At 39.4% G+C, this 21,085-nt stretch overlaps 1 protein-coding gene across 1 annotated transcript in view; it reads right to left on the minus strand.

The window, feature by feature from the left end:
• The window catches only part of HYDIN (HYDIN axonemal central pair apparatus protein), a 301,936-nt gene that overhangs the window by 178,555 nt on the left and 102,296 nt on the right, over window positions 1-21,085 (minus strand). Inside the window, exons 14-17 of the mRNA XM_045986716.1 lie at window positions 20,001-20,101; window positions 17,691-17,826; window positions 14,499-14,663; window positions 12,644-12,796 (exon numbers count right to left, since the gene is read on the minus strand). Coding sequence (XP_045842672.1) covers window positions 12,644-12,796; window positions 14,499-14,663; window positions 17,691-17,826; window positions 20,001-20,101 — 555 coding nt within the window. The remainder of the gene's footprint in view (window positions 1-12,643; window positions 12,797-14,498; window positions 14,664-17,690; window positions 17,827-20,000; window positions 20,102-21,085) is intronic.

Genomic DNA, 21,085 nt, shown 5'->3' on the forward strand with positions numbered 1-21,085 from the left:
TCCTTTGTATTCTCTAGTCACTGAATAAGTCCCTTGGAATGGCTGTCAGGAAAAGCACAATCCATTTTGGAATGGCTATGACATTCATGTGTTGAAGAAAAAATGCCCACCATGATAAACTAGAATGTTATCCTATTTACCTATTCTTGTGAATTTATTTTTATAGATTTCTCATAACTAAAGCAAAGATATAAGAAAATTCTGCTCCTTTATGCCAAATGAAGACAAAATTCACCATCCTTCTGTAAGTACTCAGTATAAAAATTAGTATAGAGAACTGACTATAAATCAATATCTGAAACACAACCTTCACTCTAACACATAGAAAAAAGAAATACAAATTTGAAACAAGGAAGAACCAGGCATAGCTATACTCCAAAACAAGATTAACACTATGTGGAACAGAAGCAATAAGAGGGTCCTGAAGACACAGATCTCCTGGGCTCTAGGTCCTAAAATCAAAAAGGAAACTTGAGGGACAAAAAGAAAGCCAAAAAGATTTTGCAGGAAGTAAGGGATAAGAGCTAGAGTTCCCAGCCAAGAGAGCTTCCCTGAATTTGAAAGAAGGTGGAGCAAAGCTGTGATGTTCCCAAGGCAATACATACACAGTTGGGCCAGTGGTGGTGGTGAAGTACAGACTGTCATGTAGACAGGTCCTATGTCAAGCCATTGTCAAGTATAATGACTGAATCTGATTTTTCCAGTATCCCCATGGGGGAAAAAAGGCTCAACACTTGATTCCAGGCTTGTGATAGTTGTTCAGGGTTAAGGCAAATGAAGAAAATGTTAGACAAGGAGGCCAGACTACTGAGAATGAGAAAAAATATACCTCATGCTAGATTAATCTATCGTTTAAAATTCCAAATGCTAAGAAGGACAGTTACAAACAATCAGCTAATGAATTAATTCTCAATAAATCTATAGAATTAAGTGAAATTGATTAGAAAGTGTTTCTGAGGTCCTCAAAGAGAAGCAGGGTAGGATAATATATATGAAACAAAAATTATGAAACAAAAACAGATATGAATCAAGAATAGTGCTTATGAGTAATCAATTATAAATCTTGGAATTGAAAAATATAGCCACTGAAATTAAACTAAAAAATAAAATAGATGAGATAAACTTTAAATTTGCCAAAATCAAAGGCAGAATCTGTAAACTAGAGCATACTACTGAGGAGGCAGCAGAGAGAGATGAAGAGATCAAAGACATGAATGAAAAATAAAAATAGACATGTAGTAATGTACTAGAACATGTGTGTGTGTGTGTGTGTGTGTGTGTAGTTTGCTCAAAGCAGGAGACAAACAGAAGGATGGACAAAGAAGAAACATTTGAGGAGATAATAGCAAAAACTTTCCAGTATTTAGAAAGGTCAAATATTTCAACACCTTTAAAGAGAAATCTACAAAAACCAAGAATAAAAACACAATCTTAAAATCACCTTGTGAGAAAAAGAAATGATTTATAAAGGAGTAATAATCTGACTAACAATGGAATTTTATCAGCAATGACATGCCAGAGATCAATCTTCAAAGGAAAAAATACTGTCAAATAGAATTTCATACTTAGCTAAACTATTGTACAAGAGTGAAGGTGAAATCGAGATATAGTCAAATATACATAAACTATGAGACCTCTATATAGCACAGAACTTAGAGATATATAATTTAGCACAAAGAAATACAAACCAAGAAGGAAGCAGAGAGATACAAAAGAATAAAGAAAAATCAGCAAACAATTTTGTTAACTAGTGAGTAATTAATTATTGACAAAAATCAACAACTTTGTGGTAAAGAAGAGAAGATCCAAAATTCTACATAATAATAAAAAAATTATGGAAGAGGGGAAAGGTCAAGATATAATAAATGGGTGATGGAGTCCTTGTCTTATTCTTTTTTTTTTTTTTTTTTTTTTTTTTTTTTTTTTTTCTCATTTTATTTATTTTTTCAGCGTAACAGTATTCATTCTTTTTGCACAACACCCAGTGCTCCATGCAAAATGTGCCCTCCCCATTACCCACCACCTGTTCCCCCAACCTCCCACCCCTGACCCTTCAAAACCCTCAGGTTGCCCCAACCTCCCACCCCTGACCCTTCAAAACCCTCAGGTTGTTTTTCAGAGTCCATAGTCTCTTATGGTTCGCTCCTTGTCTTATTCTTGAGGAGGACCAACATTCTTTCATTATTGTTAGAAAATGATATGATATTTCTTAACAATATAAAAAGAGCTAATTAAATCAAATAAGATTTTTAGCTTTCAAATGACTATAGGAAATGTATGAGAGGTAGTAGTGGTTGGAGGAGGGCTTGAAGAAAATTCATCAATACAATATAAAGCAGAAAAAGAAATAAATAAAGAAGGAAAAAGCCCATAGTATATGGGAAATGACAGGGTAGAAGTGAGCTCATATACATCAATAATTATAATAAATTTTTAAAGGTATGGAAGGTTGAATAATGGGCCTTTAAAAATGTCCATGTTCTAATCCCTTGTATCTGTGAATATGCTGCCCTCACATGTCAGAGGGGCTTCCAGATGTGATTAAGGATTTTGAAATGAAAAGATTATCCTGGGTTATTGGGATAGTCCTAATGTGGTAACAAAGGTCTTTATAAGAAAAAGGCAAGAGTGTCAAAAGTCAGAGATATAAGGATGGAAGCAGAAGTCAGGGAGGAGGGAAGATGGTCTGTTGCTGGCTTTGAAGATGAAGGAAGGGGCCACAAGACAAAGAATGCTGGTGGCCTCCAGTAGCTGTAAAAGGCAAGGAATTCGATTTTTTTCTAGAGTTTCAAAAAATATATACAGCTTTATAGATGCACTTTAGATTAATGTCCTCCAGAACTGTAAGATAATAAGTTTGTCACAGCAGCAATAGGAAACTAATATTCCTGTCAATTAAAAGACAGAGTCTATCATTAGATTTTTAAAAATTGGGTCATACACTATTTAAAAGAGATTTTAAGTTGACACACAAAACAAACACACAGACACACACAAACCTGAAAACAAGGAACTGGAAAGATATACCAGGAAAATGCTAACTGAAAGAAAGCTAAAGTAGCAATATTATTATCAGGCAAAACAGAATTTAAGTTAGAAAGCATATTTAGGAATTAAAATACACAGTATCCTATGAAAAAAGGAATAACATACCAAGGAGAAATAAAAGTCATGAATTTATGTGTACCTATTAACATAGCTTTGAAATATATGGAGAAAAAAATTGACATAATTACAAGGAGAAATGAAAAAGTGTAAGAGTTTGATAAAATTCTATCAGAAACTATTATATCATACAAATAATTAATAAGGCTATAAAAGATTTAAACAATATAATCAATAAGTTTGATCAAATATAAACACACAGTCTTTCACACCCAATCAGTTGAGAGTCTATATTCTTTTAAAAAGTAATGTGAAATATTTATAAAAACCAACCATAACTATGTCTCCCAAAATACAAATTCGATGACTATGTATCATGCAATCAATGTGTTCCAACTTCATTACAGTTAAAAGTTATCTATTAAAATTCTATAAAAAAGGGAAATGTAAAGAATTAAAAATATATACTCCCATATATAACTCACAATTTAAAAAGAAAATCACAGTAAAATTTACCAAATATTTATAATAAAAAAATATTACAAATAAAAGTGATGATTATGGAGCCAAAATTTTGCATAAAGAGAATATTTATAAGCTTTAAAGGCATGATGATTAAAATGATTTAAAGTATTATTAAACATTTCAATTAAGGTTCCTGAAAAAGAATGAAATAATTATAAATAATGCAGGAAAAAGTGGTAAATTTTATGAGCAGAAATTAGTGTATGAACATTTAAAAATCATCAAAATCATATTTGGAATAATTTTATGCCAATACATTTGCATTTAGATTAAATGAAAATTTTCTAGAAAAATTTAAATAATCATTACACAAAACGAATCTTAGTTAAAATTTCATCATGTTTTGTATACCTTTCCACCCTCAAAAAACACATGAACTTCCTATGACTGTCTTTATCATCAAGGAATGGATCCTACTTTATGTAGATTATATAAAGATCTTTTCAAAAATTTAAAAGAAGAAAAGTTAACTCATATTATAAGAATATGAGATTCTTGATACCAAAACCAGAAAAATGCAATGTAAAAAATTATAAACAGATACAAAAATCTAAATAATATGACAGCAATCATATCAATAGTGTACTCAAATAATACAATGGTTGGAGTCATCCTAGAGAATGTAAATATGATTCACAACTGGAAAATCTATTAACTTAATTTACTGTATTAACATATTAAAGGAGAAAAATCATATCATTTGGATACAGGAAATGCACTAAGTTTTAGTACATGTTCATGATATCAGAATAGGAATGGATAAAAAATTCCTGAACATGACATAAGTATTTACCACAAATCTGTAGGAGATATTATGCTTAGAGTAAAACATTTGGAGCTTATTCATTAAAGTCAGAGATAAAACAGAGATGCTCACTCTACCGTACTTTACTATTCAATATTACATTGAAGATCCTACCCAATGTGATGGGGCAAGAATGAGAAGGAATGTATAAGGACTGGAACGCTCTGCACTTGAGCGTTTACCAACAATTAGAACTAATTAAAAGATGTGTGGCAACACTGAAGGCTGATACAGATGGACACACAAAATTCAACAGTGTTATTGTACATGGTTAATATTTTTAAACTTTAAATTCAATTAGCCAACATATAGTACATCATTTATTTCAGATGTCATGTTCAATGATTCATCAATTGCATATAAAACCCAGTGCTCATCACATGCCCTCCTTAATGCCCATCACCCAGTTACCCCATGCCCCCCACCTCCCTTTCCACAACCCTCAATTTATTTCCCAGAGTCAACAATCTGTCATGGTTTGTCTCACCTCTCTGATTTCCTCCCATTCAGTTTTCCCACCCTTCCCCTATGATCCTCCATGCTATTTCTTTTATTACACATATGAGTGAAACCATATAATTGTCTTGCTCTGATTGACTTATTTCACTTAGCATAATACCCTCCAGTTTTTTTAAAAGATTTATTTATTTATTTGACAGACAGAGATTACAAGTAGGCAGAGAGGTAGGCAGAGAGAGAGAGGAGGAAGCAGGCTCCCTGCTGAGCAGAGAGCCCAATGTGGGGCTTGATCCCAGAACCCTGGGATCATGACCTGAGCCGAAGGCAGAGGCTTTAACCCACTGAGCCACCCAGGCGCCCCTACCCTCCAGTTCTATCCACACTGATGTAAATGGTAGGTAGTCATCCTTTTGAATATCTGAGTAATATTCCATTGTATATGGAATGTTGTATATTTATATGGTTTATACCACATCTTTATCTGTAGAAGGACATCTCCACAGTTTGGCTACTGTGGACATTGCTACTAGGGACGCTGGGGTGCAGGTGCCTCTTTGTTTCATTATATCATTGTATCTTTGGGATAAATACCCAGTGGTGCAACTTCTGGGTCATAGGGTAGCTCTATTTTTAACTTTTTGAGGAACCTCCACACTGTTTTCCAGAGTGGCTATATCAGCTTGCAATCCCTCCAACAGGGTAGAAGGGTTCCCCTTTCTCCATACCATTGCCAACATTTGTTGTTTCCTTCTTGTTAATTTTAGCCATTCTAACTGGTATAAGGTGGTATCTCATTGTGGTTTTGATTTGTAGCTCCCTGATAACAAGTGATGTGGAGCATTTTTTCATGTGTCTTTTGGTCATTTGTATGTTTTCTTTGGAGAAATGTCTGTTCATGTCTTCTGCCCATTTCTTGACTGTATTATTTCTTGGGGTGTTGAGTTTGAGAAATTCTTTATAGATCTTGGATACCAACCCTTTATTTGATGTGTCATTTGCAAATATCTTCTCCCATTCTGTAGGTTGCCTTTTTAATTTTGTTGACTATTTCCTTTGCTGTGCAGAAGCTTTTTATCTCAATGAAGTTCCAATAGTTCATTTTTGCTTTTGTTTTCCTTGCCTTTAGAGATGTGTCTGGCAAGAAGTTGCTGTGGCCAAGGTTCAGAGAGGTTGTTGCCTGTGTTCTCCTCTAGGATTTTGATGGATTCCTGTCTCACATTTAGATCTTGTATCCATTTTGAGTTTATCTTTGTGTATGGTGTAAGAATGGTCCAATTTTTTCAGCACCATTTATTGAAGAGACTGTCTTTTTTCCATTGGATATTCTTTCCTGATTAGTTGATCATAGAGTTGAGGGTCCATTTCTGGGCTCTCTATTCTGTTCCATTGATCTATGTGTCTGTTTTTGTGCCAGTACCATGCTGTCTTAATGATCACAGCTTTGTAATATAGCTTGAAGTCAGGCATTATGATACCCCCAGCTTTGTTGCTGTTGTTTTTTGTTTTTTTTTTTCTTCAAAATTCCCTTGGTTATTCAGAGTCTTTTCTGTTTCTATACAAATTTCAGGATTATTTGTTCCAGCTCTGTGAAAAATGTCAATGGTATTTTGATAGGGATTGCACTAAATGTGTAGATCGCTATGGGTAGCACAGACATTTTAACAATATTTCCTCTTCTGATTCATGAGCATGGAATGTTTTTCCATCTCTTTGTGTCTTCTTCTCTTCCTCAAATTTTTTTCCTGAGTGTTTTATAGTCTTCTAAATACAGATCCTTTGCCACTTTGGTTAGGTTTATTCCTAGGTATCCTATGGTTTTTGGTGCAAATGTAAATAGGATTGATTCCTTCTCTTTCTTCAGTCACATTGTTAGTGTATAGAAATGCAACTGATTTCTGTGCATTGATTTTGTATTCTGCCACATTGCTGAACTGTTGTATGAGTTCTAGCAATTTTGGGTGTAGTTTTTTTGGTTTTCACATGAAGTATCATGTCACCTGCAAAGAGTGAGTATTTGACCTTTTCTTTGCCAATCTGAATGCTTTTTGTTTCTTTTTGTTGTCTGATTGCTGAGGTTAGGACTTCTAGTACTATGTCGAACAAAAGTGGTGAGAGTGGGCATCCTTGTTGTGTTTCTGGCATTAGGGGAAAAGTTCTCAGTTTTTTGTCATTGAGAATATTTGCTGTGGGCTTTTTGTAGATGGCTTTTATGATATCGAGGTATGATCCCTCTAGCCCTACATTTTGAAGAGTTTTCATCAAGAAAGGGTGCTACATTTTGTCAAATGCTTTTTCTGCATCAACTGAGAGGATAATATTGTTCTTTTCTTTTATTAATATGATCTATCATGCTGATTGATTTGTAAATGTTGAACCACTCTTGCATCCCAGGAATAATTCCCACTTGGTCGTGAATAATCCTCTTAATGTACGGTTGGATCCTATAGGCTAGAATCCTGTTGAGTATTTTGGCCTCCATGTTCATCAGGGATACTGGTCTGTACTTCTACTTTTTGATGGGGTCTTCGCCTGGTTTTGGGATCAGGGTAATGGCTGGCCTCATAGAATGAGTTTGGAAGTTTCCCTTCTATTTCTATTTTTTTGAAACAGCTTCAGTAAAATAGGTATGCTTTCTTCTTGAAATGTGTGGTAGAATTCCCCTGGGAAGTCATCTGGCCCTGGGCTCTTGTTTTTTGGGAGCTTTTTGATTACTGCTTCAATTTCCTAGCTGGTTATTAGTCTATTCAGATGATCTATTTTTTCCTGTTTCAGTCTTGGTCATTTATCAGTTTCCAGGAATGCATTCATTTCTTCCAGATTGCTTAATTTGTTGGCATAGAATTGCCGGTAATGATTACTACTAATAATTTCTATTTCCTTGGTGTTAATCGTGATCTCTTCCCTTATTCATGATTTTATTAATTTGGGTCCTTTCTCTTTTCTTTTGGATAAGATTGGTTAGAGGTTTATCTATCATATTAACTCTTTCAAAGAACAAACTTCTAGCTTCATTTATCTATTTTATTGTTCTTCTGCTTTCTAGTTAATGATTTCTGATCTAATTTTTATTATTTCTCTTCTCCTGCTTGGTTTAGGTTTTATTTGCTGTTCTTTCTCCAGCTCCTTTAGGTATAAAGTTAGCTCGTATATTTAAGATTTTTCAAATTTTTTGAGAGAGGCCTTTTTTTGTATTGCAATGTACTTCCCTCTTAGGACCACTTCTGTTGTATCCCAAAGGTTCTGAAGAGATGCATTTTCAGTCTCATTAGTTTCCATGATTTTTTAAAAGAAATTTTAAAATTCTTTAATTTCCTGGTTGACCCATTCATTTTTTACTAGGATGCTCTTTAACCTACAAGTGTTTTGAGCTCCTTCCAAATTTCCTCTTGGGATTGAGTTCAAGTTTTCACTGAAAATATGCAGAGAATAATTCCAATCTTTTGATATCAGTTGAGACCTGATCTGTGACATAGTATGTGATCTATTCTGGAGAAAGTTCTATGTGCACTCGAGAAGAATGATTATTCTGCTATTTTAGGATAGAATGTTCTATATTATCTGTGAAGTCCATCTGGTCCAGTATGTCATTCAAAGCCCCTTGTTTCTTTGTTGATCTTCTGCTTAGATGATCTGTCCATTGCTACTATTTTTTTAAAGATTTTATTTATTTATTTGACAGACAGAGATCAAAAGTAGGCAAACAGGCAGGCAGAGAGAGAGGAGGAAGCAGGCTCCCTGATGACCAGAGAGCCTGATGCGGGGCTCGATCCCAGTACTTGGGATCATGACCCAAGCCTAAGGCAGAGGCTTTAACCCACTGAGCTACCCAGGCGCCCCAAGTCCCCTACTATTAATGTATTATTATCAATGTGTTTCTTTACTTTGGTTATTGATTTTATAATCAATTATATAGCCAATAATAATTGGCTGCTCCCATGTTGGGAACATGAATATTTACAATTGTTAGATAATCTTGTTGGATAGATCCTTTAAGTATGACACTATATCATACTCTTCATTTCTTAATACAGTCTACTTCAGAAACACTCCTTAATTTCTTCCCCCAACTTTTTAGAAAAATTTGTTCTTCTAGGCATGTCTACCTGTAAGGGTCTTTCATGGACATGAAACCAAAATCCTTTCCCCATTTTCACATCCTTTTGGATAACCACTGCTTGGGCAAATTTAGGCAGTACAGTAGAAAAGAGTATGAGTCTGAAGTCAGACCACTAGTCCTGGGAACCAGGCTCTGCCACTTATAGGTTATGGCAATTTATTGAACCTGTCTGTACCTCTGCTTCTACCTCATTCAAATGGGCATTATAACAATATTTCTTTCACAGGTTATAGTAAGTGAAATACTGTACATAAAATGGCAATAGAACTAAATAACCATTAGTTACAATTAATGCCATCGTATTGTCATCATCATAATTCCAAGCCTGTTGCTAGGTGCTGGGAATTCAGATCAGAGACACTCATCATTTGAAGGAGACAAGCAGACAAACAAGTAAATATAAAGAGGGGGTCTCTACCTAGATAAGGAAAGGACCCAATGGCTTAGGGCCTGAAGATGTGAAATCCCAATGATTCCCTGGATGCTGTTATCACTGTGTATGGCTCGGCAAGTGACAAAGTAAATAAATGTTTAAAAGGAGCCAAGCTTGAATGAAGCATCAGAATTCTCATTTCCTGGATCCTGGAAACTCTAAAGGTCTAACTGTAATGGCCTCTTCCACAGATCACAGAGACAGAAAGCCCATGCAAAATGCTTTAGTGCCAGCTGAATCCCAAGATGTCACGGACATCTGGATGCAAGTTCTCAAGCTAACTGTTCCCTTAGGTTGAATAGATTCCAGATGTTTCTGAACAAGTGCTGGGCAATGCACATTCTTTGCTTAGCGAGGGGCACCCATAAAAGAAGATGTCTATCTTCCAGCCTGATGCTGAAGTCCTAGGGCCCAGAGAACTACCATATTCTTGCCTTATTTCTGCTGTCACCCAAAGAGAAGGGAGGAGTGCTATGTGTGAAGCAGAGCCCACATACTCTTGCCAAAATGGCCTTTCTCTGCTCTGCTCTCACACTTTGATATTTTTAACCTCCAAACCAGAGGTGACTTACTCTATTGTTTTGAGTCTTTCATCTTAAATCCAAATAAATCAGCCACAGGGAACTGTTAGGGGAGGCTGGTGTTTCAAGCATTCCAAAGCAAAGGAGAACTTGTGGCTCCGGGTCACACAACTCTCTGCTTTTACTAATCATTTTTTTTTAGACTCAGGACAAGTTAAGCTTTACTGAAACAGAAAAGATATATTCTTCACCGTTCCTTTGCTCCATATTATACTAAGAAGTTTCAGGGGTTTTAATCACTTTTTAATACAGCATTTATTTTTGAGAAATTCAAAATCACTCCAAGTGTAATTTATTTCCCAATAGCATGGTGAAGGTGGGCTTCCAGCTTCCTATCTCCTACCCCTCCAGCTGATGACAAACACATGTCTCTTGCCAAGCAAGAGAGAATGTAATCACAGTGGTTGCTGTGACTGCAGGCCATGCACAAGACTGAGCGTGGCAAGTGGCTGACAGTGGGAGCCACATGAGGGGAGGGCTGACATTTTCCAGCAGCCAAGAGAGGAGAGAGGATGAGCCCGCCTGTCAGGGCATCCAGCAGGAAGAGAGAGAGAGAGCTTTCAGACCTGAATCCTTAGTAATCTTGGAAGAAGTGAAGAGTGTGTCCTTGCCCTGCTTCTCTCTGAGTGAGAAATGAAATGCAACAAATATTGGACCACCAGTAGCCTGGGTACGGAGCTCTTGGCTTAGTTAGGGTAAAAAAACAACTACTAATTGAAACTTTTTCCTAATGCCTGGTAATTTCTATGAGAATGAATTTGCAGGTTCAGCGCTGTACAACAATTTCAAAATTTAGTAAATGGTATTTCTATTTCTTCCCACTGTAGTTAATGTCCCAGTTAGTGTCATTCAATTCCTATAATATTAACACACGTTAGTATTTATTTACTAGGATAACCATCAAAACTCCAGCTGAAATATAAAAGGAGTGAACTGTTCACTCATGAGAATTACAGTTGAAACTACTTTTATGCTGGAAGGACAATCAGCTCAACACCACCAGTTTTCCAAGAGCGGGTGTGTGGGGAAACAGAGTCTACAACCGCTCGCTTTACATCACACATTTGGCTGCTTGGAACTGGAGCTTGCTGATTTAAGAGGATACTAAAGATCAAAAGATGGAATCAGGAAACCTTTGTGGAAAAGAAAAAGTCCCATTTTAACACCAGCTAGGTCATTCAATCTATACACTATATTAATAAAAACCTATAGATTTTTGGTGTGTTTTTTTGGTTTTTAACGTGTGTCAAAAAGCGAAACCTGGAACTACCCGAGAATTTAACCAAGTGGCAGGTGCTACCCTGGTACCTAAGTGGTCTGGTGGTCTGCTCATCTCCCCCTCTGTAATCTGCCCTCCGGGGCCACCTCTCAGTGTCCTGGACAGCTCGGCTGCCTCTGTGCCTCCTCCACTGTGAACTCCACACACACAAAGCTAGGCCACAAGCAACACTCCCTAGCAATACCCCTTGCTTTCCACCAAACGCATCAACTAATTCACTGGATGAAGACTAGCCGAGGCATCTTTTCTGTAGGATTTTTCTTTCAACATTATTAGACATTATTTTCCACACAAGATCCACAAGGCACTCGGACAAGGGTGGGGTTGTGTCTGAACCTCATGCTGCAAAGAGCAGTGACTATGCAGGAAATGGCTGCCTTTATAAGGACTAATGACAACTGATAAGAAGAAGGAATAATAGTAATGATGAATGAATATATATTGGGACCAATGGCTCTGAGGAGCTGTGACAAGTCAGCAGACAACCATGATCCTGTTCCTTCTAATGGTGACTTTTAGAAAGTTAATAATTGATTTTTCAGAAATATCTGACAAATACTGAAACCAAATGTTAGCGTTCATTCAAATATCAATAAGTTGGGGAAAGGATGAGGACTATGCTATTTAATATTTTATATTTAAATTTAGAAACCTTTTTCTAAAATCAAAAATATTTTCAGTTGCTGGATGAGAAGTTTCTAAATTCTGTAAAAATTGGTATTATCTGTTAAAAATGAATTTATAGAAGACCAGCAGATGTGTATATTATAAAATACGCAGACATAGGACAAATTCATTTCTAGAATTATTACATATCTTTTTTTGTATCAAAAACCCCTTGTTTTAGTTTTCTTTAATTTTGAATTTTGGCAAATATCTTGCTGTACTTTATGTATCTTTATCAATTACATCAAAATATTGCTAAAAGGAAGAGGGGATAAAACTAGAATTAGCATAGTAACATATTTGTGACCAAAAGTGTCCAAATTAAATATAAAAAGGCATTTTCAGTTACAGGGACATCTAAGATGTGTTTTACAGAGGTGGGGGAGGGGCTTAGGTATAGCTCAGTAAGAGGGTCTTGGAAGCATCCTCCCAACATCACACTAAATATATTTGCTTGTTTACTAAACTGTATGCACATTGTGTTTCCTAGTCAACAAAGGGATTATAATAGAGAGGAACTGAGGATGAGAATGACAGAGCTTAATGCAGTCAAACCATAGAAATCTCTGCTTCTGTTGACCATTTTCAAAGGCATTTTGTGAAAACAGGACCGCTGCCTGTAAGGTAGGAGCGAAGCTGTGTTTTCACCCCACAACAGCCGCCATCTACTCACCATGCGTGCCTGAAATAACGCAGGGATGAAGGACTGGTTAGACAGGTTGAGAACCCTTGAGGAGTCCTTTAGGACATAGATATTGCCAAAATCAACTTGAGTGGGATGTACATAGATAACTGGGCCTTCTCCGATGCTCTTTATGCGACAGACCTACGTTTCATACAAGAGAAAAAAAAACAGAAGAAGAGCTGAAAAATGGCTTGCCTTGGAGATGGTTTCACTCCTTTTATGAAGAGTAGGGGCACTAAAGGGTGCTTATGAGAACTGTCATTCCTTCCCTCTGTACTCTGTGGTCAGAGCGACACAGAGATGGCCATGCTGGTCAGACCCAAGAACCCAGCCTGGAATTCCTCCCCAAAAGGGATGACTGGCTTGCCTGGTCAGCCCAAGCCGCACACTGAGAGAAACAACAGGGCTGTCCACTGCACACAGCTGTGCAGTCTGGGGACTGAAAGCCACCTTGTTCTGCTCCCGCTAGCCCTGTGCCTCCACTAGGCATTGTATCTGCCTGAGGAAGGAGGGGCCTTCTTCTTTCATACAGTGCTGCCTGCTTAGCATGGGACCTCGTCCTGGGCTGCATCTGTGCAGGACGGGGTGCCTGGACTGGGGGCAGCTTTCCCATTGGCCTGCCTTTGTGAGGCTGCTTTCTAGGTCAGGAGGTTTATCTATGGCATCTTATATGAAGAGATAAAAGCAAAACCCTAGTTTACTCTCTAAGCATTCAGAATCACTTCAGATAAATGTACACCCACATCGCCCAGCTCCCAACTAAACCAAATGTCTAGGGATTCACAGCCTGCTGGGCAACTTCAAGGTTCAAGATGTATCCTTTGATTCAGCTCAAGTGGCAGATCACTTTCCACATCTCCCTCTTCCCACAGCTTTGGTAGGTTCATTTGGGCTATGAGTCCAGTCAAAATACAGGAAAAGATCCAGCGAGCAGTGACTGAAGTCATGCTCAGAGCCCACGTGCAGCCAGTGAGGGATACTCAGCTTTGCTCGGGAACAACGGAGGAGGATGATCCACACACAGATGGGCTCTCTCCTCAGTGTTTCTGGAGGCGGGCTAGGCCCCCACTGTGTGTGTGTGTGTGTGTGTGTGTGTGTGTGTGTGTGTGTGTGAGAGAGAGAAAGAGAGAGAGAGAGAGAGAGAAACTTCTAATAGGAGTTTAAGAACAAACGCTATTGATAAAGAAGACATTGTATATACAGTGGAATATTACTCAGCCATAAAAAGGAAGGCAGTTTGCCATTTGTGACATCAGGGATGGATCTAGAGAGTACAATGCAAAGTGAGATAAGTCAGTCAGAGAAAGACCAATAACATACACTCTCATGCATATATGGAATTTAAGAAACAATCGAACAAACAAAAAACAAAGGGAGGAAAAAAAAGAGAAAACCAAAACACAGACTCTTAACTGTATAGAACGACAGAGGGGAGGTAGATAGGTGGGATGGGGGAAATAGGTGATAGGATTAAGAGGATACTTATCTTGATGCACACTGAGTAATAATAATAATATATAGACTTGCTGAATGACTGTATCGTACATCTGAAACTAACATAACACTGCATGTTAACTATGCTGGAGTTAAAATTTAAAAAAATTTAAAAATAAAAATTGAAAAACTAAAAAATTTACAAGTTAAAACACAAAATAAAAAATTAAAAAGGACAAATGTTATAAAACGGTACTTTGTTTACATGACTCTGAAGGCAGATTCCTGGAGTAACACGGCACTAGTATTTTACTATTGCAGAGTGAAATGCAAAACCAGAAAACACACATATATGGAGTCTGCAAGAAGTACAGAAATTTTAACTGTAATTCTGAAAACTGGCTCTCACCATAGGCGGGTCCGGGCTCCCAAAAGTTGAGATGTAGACTGTGGACCTATATTCCCCAATGACCTGGGTCTCCAGGGCCAGAGGTATGTGAACGGTGCTGCGGGGAGGGATGACTCCACAGGGCGTGGGACTGGAGAGTAACACAGCAGGCTTTTCTCCATATACCTGGTGGGAGAGACAAGCTGGATGGATAAGGAAGCCCCTGGCAGGGTATGAAATAAATAGCCTATTAGGTTATTTTGAAACAAGTGTCATCCTGAGTCCATGGAGGTTTTTTAAGAGTGTGTCACCATTTAGGCAAGTTAATGGGGACGGGCACCTCAATTCTGCTAAAGAAAAGCAGGGTGTGCATTCGGCCCCAATCCAAAGTGCACAACCCAGCAAGATGCTGAAATTACCTGCAATGTGAATTAGTCCCTAAGCCAAATTCCTTGCCTGGTCCTCCAGGTGTTCATGCTTTATCCCCCACCACCTCATTCCCTTGTGCTCTGTCAACAGAGGCTCCTGATCCTTCCTGAGCACGATACTGCCTCCTACCTCCAGCCCTCTGCACGTGTGTTACTCCTCCTAGAACGCCTCCTCCCTTTGACTGACCTGCACATCCATCCTGAACACTTGCAGGTACCCACCCTGCTCTAGACTCAGAGGTGATGTCCTCTGTCACCAGGGGGCATCCTGCAGCCCTAGTCCACAGCGTGTACTATCTGTGTGTCCATCTGCTGCACGGACTGTCAACTTCCTAGGGCACGACCGGGCCTCTCCTCAACACATGCCCATTTCCTGGCCCAGAACATATGCTCAGTCCGTGTTTTATTAAATGGCAATGTAGGTAGGTGAAAGAATGAATGAATGAATGAATGAACAAATGTTATCCAGCATTTATCACTGTATGTTCTTCAAAACCCTGCTCTTAACATATTATTAGTTTTTTTTAAGATTTATTTATTTAATTTGAGAGAGAGAGAGAGAACGCAAGCAGGGGGAGGGGCAGAGGGAGAGGGAGAGAATCTCCAGCAGACTCCCTGCTGAGTGTGGAGCCAGATACGGGGCTCGATCCCAGGACCCTGAGATCATGACCTGAGCCGAAATCAAGAGTTGGCCACTTAACTGACTGAGCCACCCAGGTGCCCTACTAGCTTTTATGAAAAACAGCAACAAATACAACTTGAAAAGTCCCATTGGCCAAATAAATTTGGGTACTTCTGGGAAATTTCAGCTCCTAGAGAAAAAAGACAGAGCATACAGATTTCAGCTGTCCAGAGACCCCCATGGTCTTTGTGCACCTGGAATGTGCTAACACGGCCTAATCAAACTCAGCAGGTCAATGCGGCAGGGCTCTGCCCAGCCTTAAGGGTGCCTGAAGCCAAAGGGAAGATCAGCAATGCTGATTCTGTCTTTATCTAATATTTGATATTTTGTTTTAATTTTGCATTAATTTTGATTTCTTAAAATGTAACACGAAAATATGATTTATCTTGATGGCTGAGTTTTTGGGCTCCCCTCTAAATTCTGTGCTCCAAGCAAGCATCTCACCCTTCTCCCAGCCCAGGTGTGCAGAAAAAGCTCTCTCATCACGTCAGGGGCAGGCCCTCTCTGAGTTCTAGAGATGATCGTGTGCTCCTCAAGGCTAGCCTATTCCATTGTTGATCACCTAAAAGTTAGAAAAGTTGTCTCTCATCAAACCCAACCCTTGGCTTCTGGTTTTATCTCAGAGAAGTCCATAGGGTAATTCTAATTTCCTCTTTTACATAATGGCCCTTTAATTAGTAAAAGATGGTTATTTCATCCTAGCTAAGTCTTTTCTGTTCCTGTTTAAACACTGTGCTTCTCATAGAACTTGAATTTCCAGATGATGTCAATTGCCAATCTGGTTACTCCACACATAATTTTTTTTAATGTTTCCACTAAAAATTTTGATGTCAAGATCTGAACACAAAGTCTGGCACTGCCTTGACCAATGGCTATCTTCTTCCTTTGGCCGACCACTGTGTTCCTCTGATACAGCCTAACCTGTCTTGGTTCCATGGCCTCCACACTGGTCTTTGAACTCATTTTGAGCCTACAGTCACATAAAAACCCCATATGATTTGGGTTTTGGGGGGTGGGTTGTTTTTTGTTTTTTGTGTTTTTTTGTATGAATTTTTATTAAAGTACTGTCCTTACAGAGCATAGTTTTTTTTTTTTTAAGATTTAATTTTTATTTATTTGTCAGAGAGAGAGCACACAGGCAGGTAGAGTGGCAGACAGAGAGGCAAAGGGAGAAGCAGGCTCCCCGCTGTGCAGGGAGCCCGATGTGGGACTTGATCCCAGGACACGGGGATCATGACCCGAGCCCAGGTAGCCGCTCAACTGACTGAGCCACCCAGGCATGCCAGAGCAATAGAGCTTAAATACAAAGGCATTCTTAGTAAATTGCATCCCATTAGTAACCTTCCATTTCTTTGATGTGTAGAGATCTTTTTGAATCTTTAATCCATATGTGTTTAATTGCTTCGTGTCCCACTTAGCTGTAGAGGCATACAGACAGATCCGTTTCATAAAACATTAGGAGATGATTTCCTTTTTTTTCTTCTTTTTGTAGTAACTCTAGCCTTCTAGTTCAACAAGTCTGCTTCTAAGTATTGTATCTTAGTGATGCTGTTCAAGCCACAGGCATGGTCATAAATGAAAACTCCTAGTTTAATTCATAGGCAATTATTTGCAGGTATAACTTCTTCATGTTGGCTTAATTGACCCTCTCCTTTCTTTATCAAAGGCAATTTACCTGGGAAATTAATAACTGTTTACATCTATAGATGCTCAATCATGCGGGTGGCAATCCAGCTGCGGCTTTATGACCCCGTGCCCAGATTTTCTCAGGGTTAAAAATAGGAAGTACAGGGGCGCCTGGGTGGCTCAGCGGGTTAAAGCCTCTGCCTTCAGCTCAGGTCATGATCCCAGGGTCCTGGGATCGAGCCCCGCATCGGGCTCTCTGCTTGGCTGAGAGCCTGCTTCCTCCTCTCTCTCTCTCTGCCTGCCTCTCTGCCTACTTGTAATCTCTATCTGTCAAATAAATAAATCTTTAAAAAAAAAAAATAGGAAGTACAGAAGGTCATGTGTTCAGGAACATGGTTCTTTAGAAGGGTTCCTCTTTCTCATCAAGAAAATCCAACTGAGGAAAAATCAACACTGGAAAAGGATAACGTAACTCACCTGAGGCAGGACCGTATAGCATCCTGGGAGGTCATCTTGATTGACAAGCTGGACCGTTTTCTCGTAGGGGTACTTCAGGAAGCAGCGCCCGAAGTCCACCTCTGGGTTAACCATGTGGAGGGTAGGTACAATACACCTGCTCAAAGGAAGGAGACCATTAAAGAATTCAAAAGGATAGAGAGCTTGTTTACACACGGAGAAGGCTGAGTCCCAAGTTAAACACCATTTGTCACTGTCACAAAGTTTTTCTCTAACGACTACATTAATCATTTTCAAATCTCCTCTCCTGTCGTCCTTATCCCTTAGCCCCCAGTCACCACTTTTTAATCAGAAAAGGGTTAGAAGCAGGACTCCTTAAACAGCAGTCCTCCATGGGTAATGACTAACATTTACATTGTTTTTCATATTTGGCCTTGTTTCCCCAAGGCGCCCCCACAGTGCAAGATCCTTAGGGTAGTGGGTGCGTTTCCAAGTCAAATAGGGCCAATGCCACCAGCATGGGGTCCTATAACTAGCTGTGACACTTTGGACCAGTCAGAGTCCTCCAAGGACTAGCTACAGTCTGTACCATCTAAATTATGGTAATAATTCAAATTCCTATGCAGAACAGCTGTCCTGGAGCTGTAGGCTCAGACAGCTGCTCAACCCGGAACTGGCATGGACAGTGGTGACAATACAGTGCCACGGTGGGGAGCCCTGGCGTCTGAATCACAGCCAGGCTCGAATACTGACCTTAACAAGTACAAGCTTGAGCAAGTAGCTTTCCCTCCCAGGGTCCCACTTTGCTCAGAGGTGTAATGAAGGTAATTCTAGGGACTGACATTAGCATAATGAACTCTTCTCAGAGTGTTGAGGGAAATATAGGAGGTATCGCGAATGAATAATATAGCACAGTGCCCAGAGCCCTGAGCGAGAGCTCACTCAGTGAGAGATGATTAACCTGTGGTAGAGGGCACAGCAAGCTGTCACTGGCTGCTCTCTGCAAGTTCTAAAAGCAATTCTTTTGTTGAGGGTCTTCAAGCAGTTCCAACAGATTACACCAAAAATAATGAAACGAGAGTCTTGTTAACCCGAAGTTTGAGGTTTAGAATGGGATGGGTGTTCATTTTTAGCTAGAATGGAGTTGCCGGTTGACCCAATGACTTTCATAAAGCTAATCCTTTACTACCTGAAATATGGTGGCTGATATGACTTGCAGTATTTGACTTGGGTCACAGAGTATATGGCAGGAAACTCATAGCTGCTTAAGATCCCCTGCACCCCCCTTTTTTAAATTCAGGATTTGCTATTGATATCTGCTGGGAAAGGGGGCTGAGAGGGGGGAAGTATCAGAATAAACCCACACGGAAAAGAAATGAAATGCAAGACTAGGCAAAAAAGGTAAACCTGGGTATAGAAAGGACCAGATGAAAGTTTTTGCTATTTTTAAATAAACAAAATCATTAGGTAGGTCTTTGGAAAGAAGACTAAGGAGACCATAGCAAGGCCTTGACCTTCAAGTCCTTTACAGTATATCTTCTGCAATTCGTGAGGCCTAAACCCCAGGGATGGATGAGTTATCAGGTTTTTACTAAGTAATTTCATATAGATGGTGGCATTTTCATACATACTCCCTTAAGGCTCAGACCTGGACACCTGTTTGCTTTGGCAAAAGTGTGGGCCATGATTTTATTTATTTACTTAGGATGACCGTCATTGTTGGTGTTATGCTCCAACCTTTGGAAAAGACAGTAACTTGGTCAAGGAGACACAAGTGACAAATGGCAGAGCCAGGATCTTCACCTGAACCCATTGCTGCCTCTATTAAAACACGGAGAAGGTGGGGATGTTCTGAGGAGTTGATGTGGTTAGAGGGCCTCATTCGGGTGGCATTTAACTCATGATAACAGTGTCCTGAAGCAGGACTGTCTCGCTAAATGGATCTCCCACAGCAGGACTGGCAGCACTGTTCTTTCTGGGCATAACCCTGGAGTACTATATTTAAAGATAAAAATAAAAACCAGCAACTGTTTGCCTCTTTCTGGTAAAACCTTTTTAGTTATATACTGGGAAAGTCAGACCATTAGAAAGCACTATTATCCTTAACACCTGCAACACACGTGCACATCCCTTCTCTTATCTCCACCAAAGGGGCAGTTGGCTGTTTCAAAGCTTTGTCCTTTGAGTATCAGATTCAGCTTCCTTCCTCAGGAAAGCAGAACCAATGCAGTGTGAACAGACTGCAGGCGCATTGCCTCTGGGAGAGGCAGCCCGCCCATTACTGGTGGCTCAGGGGGGCTGGGGAAGAGAGAAAGCAGGTGAGGGGGATACCTTGCAGTAATTAGGAGCGCCAACACTTCTTCCCCGATGCCTTCCACATCCACCACCAGGGCCAGCTCGTATTTCTGCACAGTGTTGGAGCATAAGGTCACCTGGAAAGGAAAAGGTGAGAAGAGGCTCTTCTGCAAGGCCAGCCCTCCCCCTGCGCAGGGGGGAAAGGAACAGGGGAGGACCACAAGGAGTACGGCTTCTAAGTACTTTATTATGGGATGTATGGCATTTTACATTTTTAGTGGAACAGTTACATTTCGGGGTCAGGGCCTGCTGAGTTTTTTCAAAGGCCAGGTTAGAAACCAAATGGCTTTTAGCACAATAGGTTTGCTCATTTCTGAGAAGACTGTATCAAAGAAGTCATACACCTGCATCAGGGGAAAAATGACCCTGAAGGATGAGACATATCAAACAAACTTTAATTACTCAATTTAAATTGTTTTCTATGCCTCTGAGCTCTGTCAATTATGAAAATTCAATACACCAATAAAACACTATAGCTAAGTCTCTCTTAGAGCAAAATAAATGAACATGACCATGTCAGTTCCAGAAAATGGCATAAGGAATCAACTAGATAATTTTTTGTAATATATTTTTTAAAGCTATACATTTTTAAAAAAGATTTAATTTACTTATTTGACAGAAAGAAAGAGATCACAAGTAGGCAGCGAGGCCTGCAGAGAGAGGGGGGAAGCAGGCTCCCTGCTGAGCAGAGAGCCCGATGTGGGGCTCAATCCCAGGACCCTGAGATCATGACCTGAGCCGAAGGCAGGGGCTTTAACCCACTGAGCCACCCAGGCACCCTTAGATAATTTTCTTCTTAAGAAAAATCAAAATCTTGGGATGCCAGGGTGGCTCAGTTGGTTAAGCGTCTGCCTTCAGCTCAGATTCTGATCCCAGGATCAAGTCCTGCATTGTTCTCCTTGCTCAGTGAGAGTCTGCTTCTCCTTCTGCCCACCGCTCCCTCTGCTTATGCTTGCTCTCTCTCTCTGACAAATAAATAAAACCTAAAATAAAAGAAAAATCAAAATCTCGTCTCCCTCCTTTACCCTCCATATTCCTCATTAGAGCAAAAAACAGGAAAC

Source organism: Meles meles, chromosome 19, assembly GCF_922984935.1.
Source record: "Meles meles chromosome 19, mMelMel3.1 paternal haplotype, whole genome shotgun sequence".
Taxonomy (NCBI): Eukaryota; Metazoa; Chordata; class Mammalia; order Carnivora; family Mustelidae; genus Meles; species Meles meles.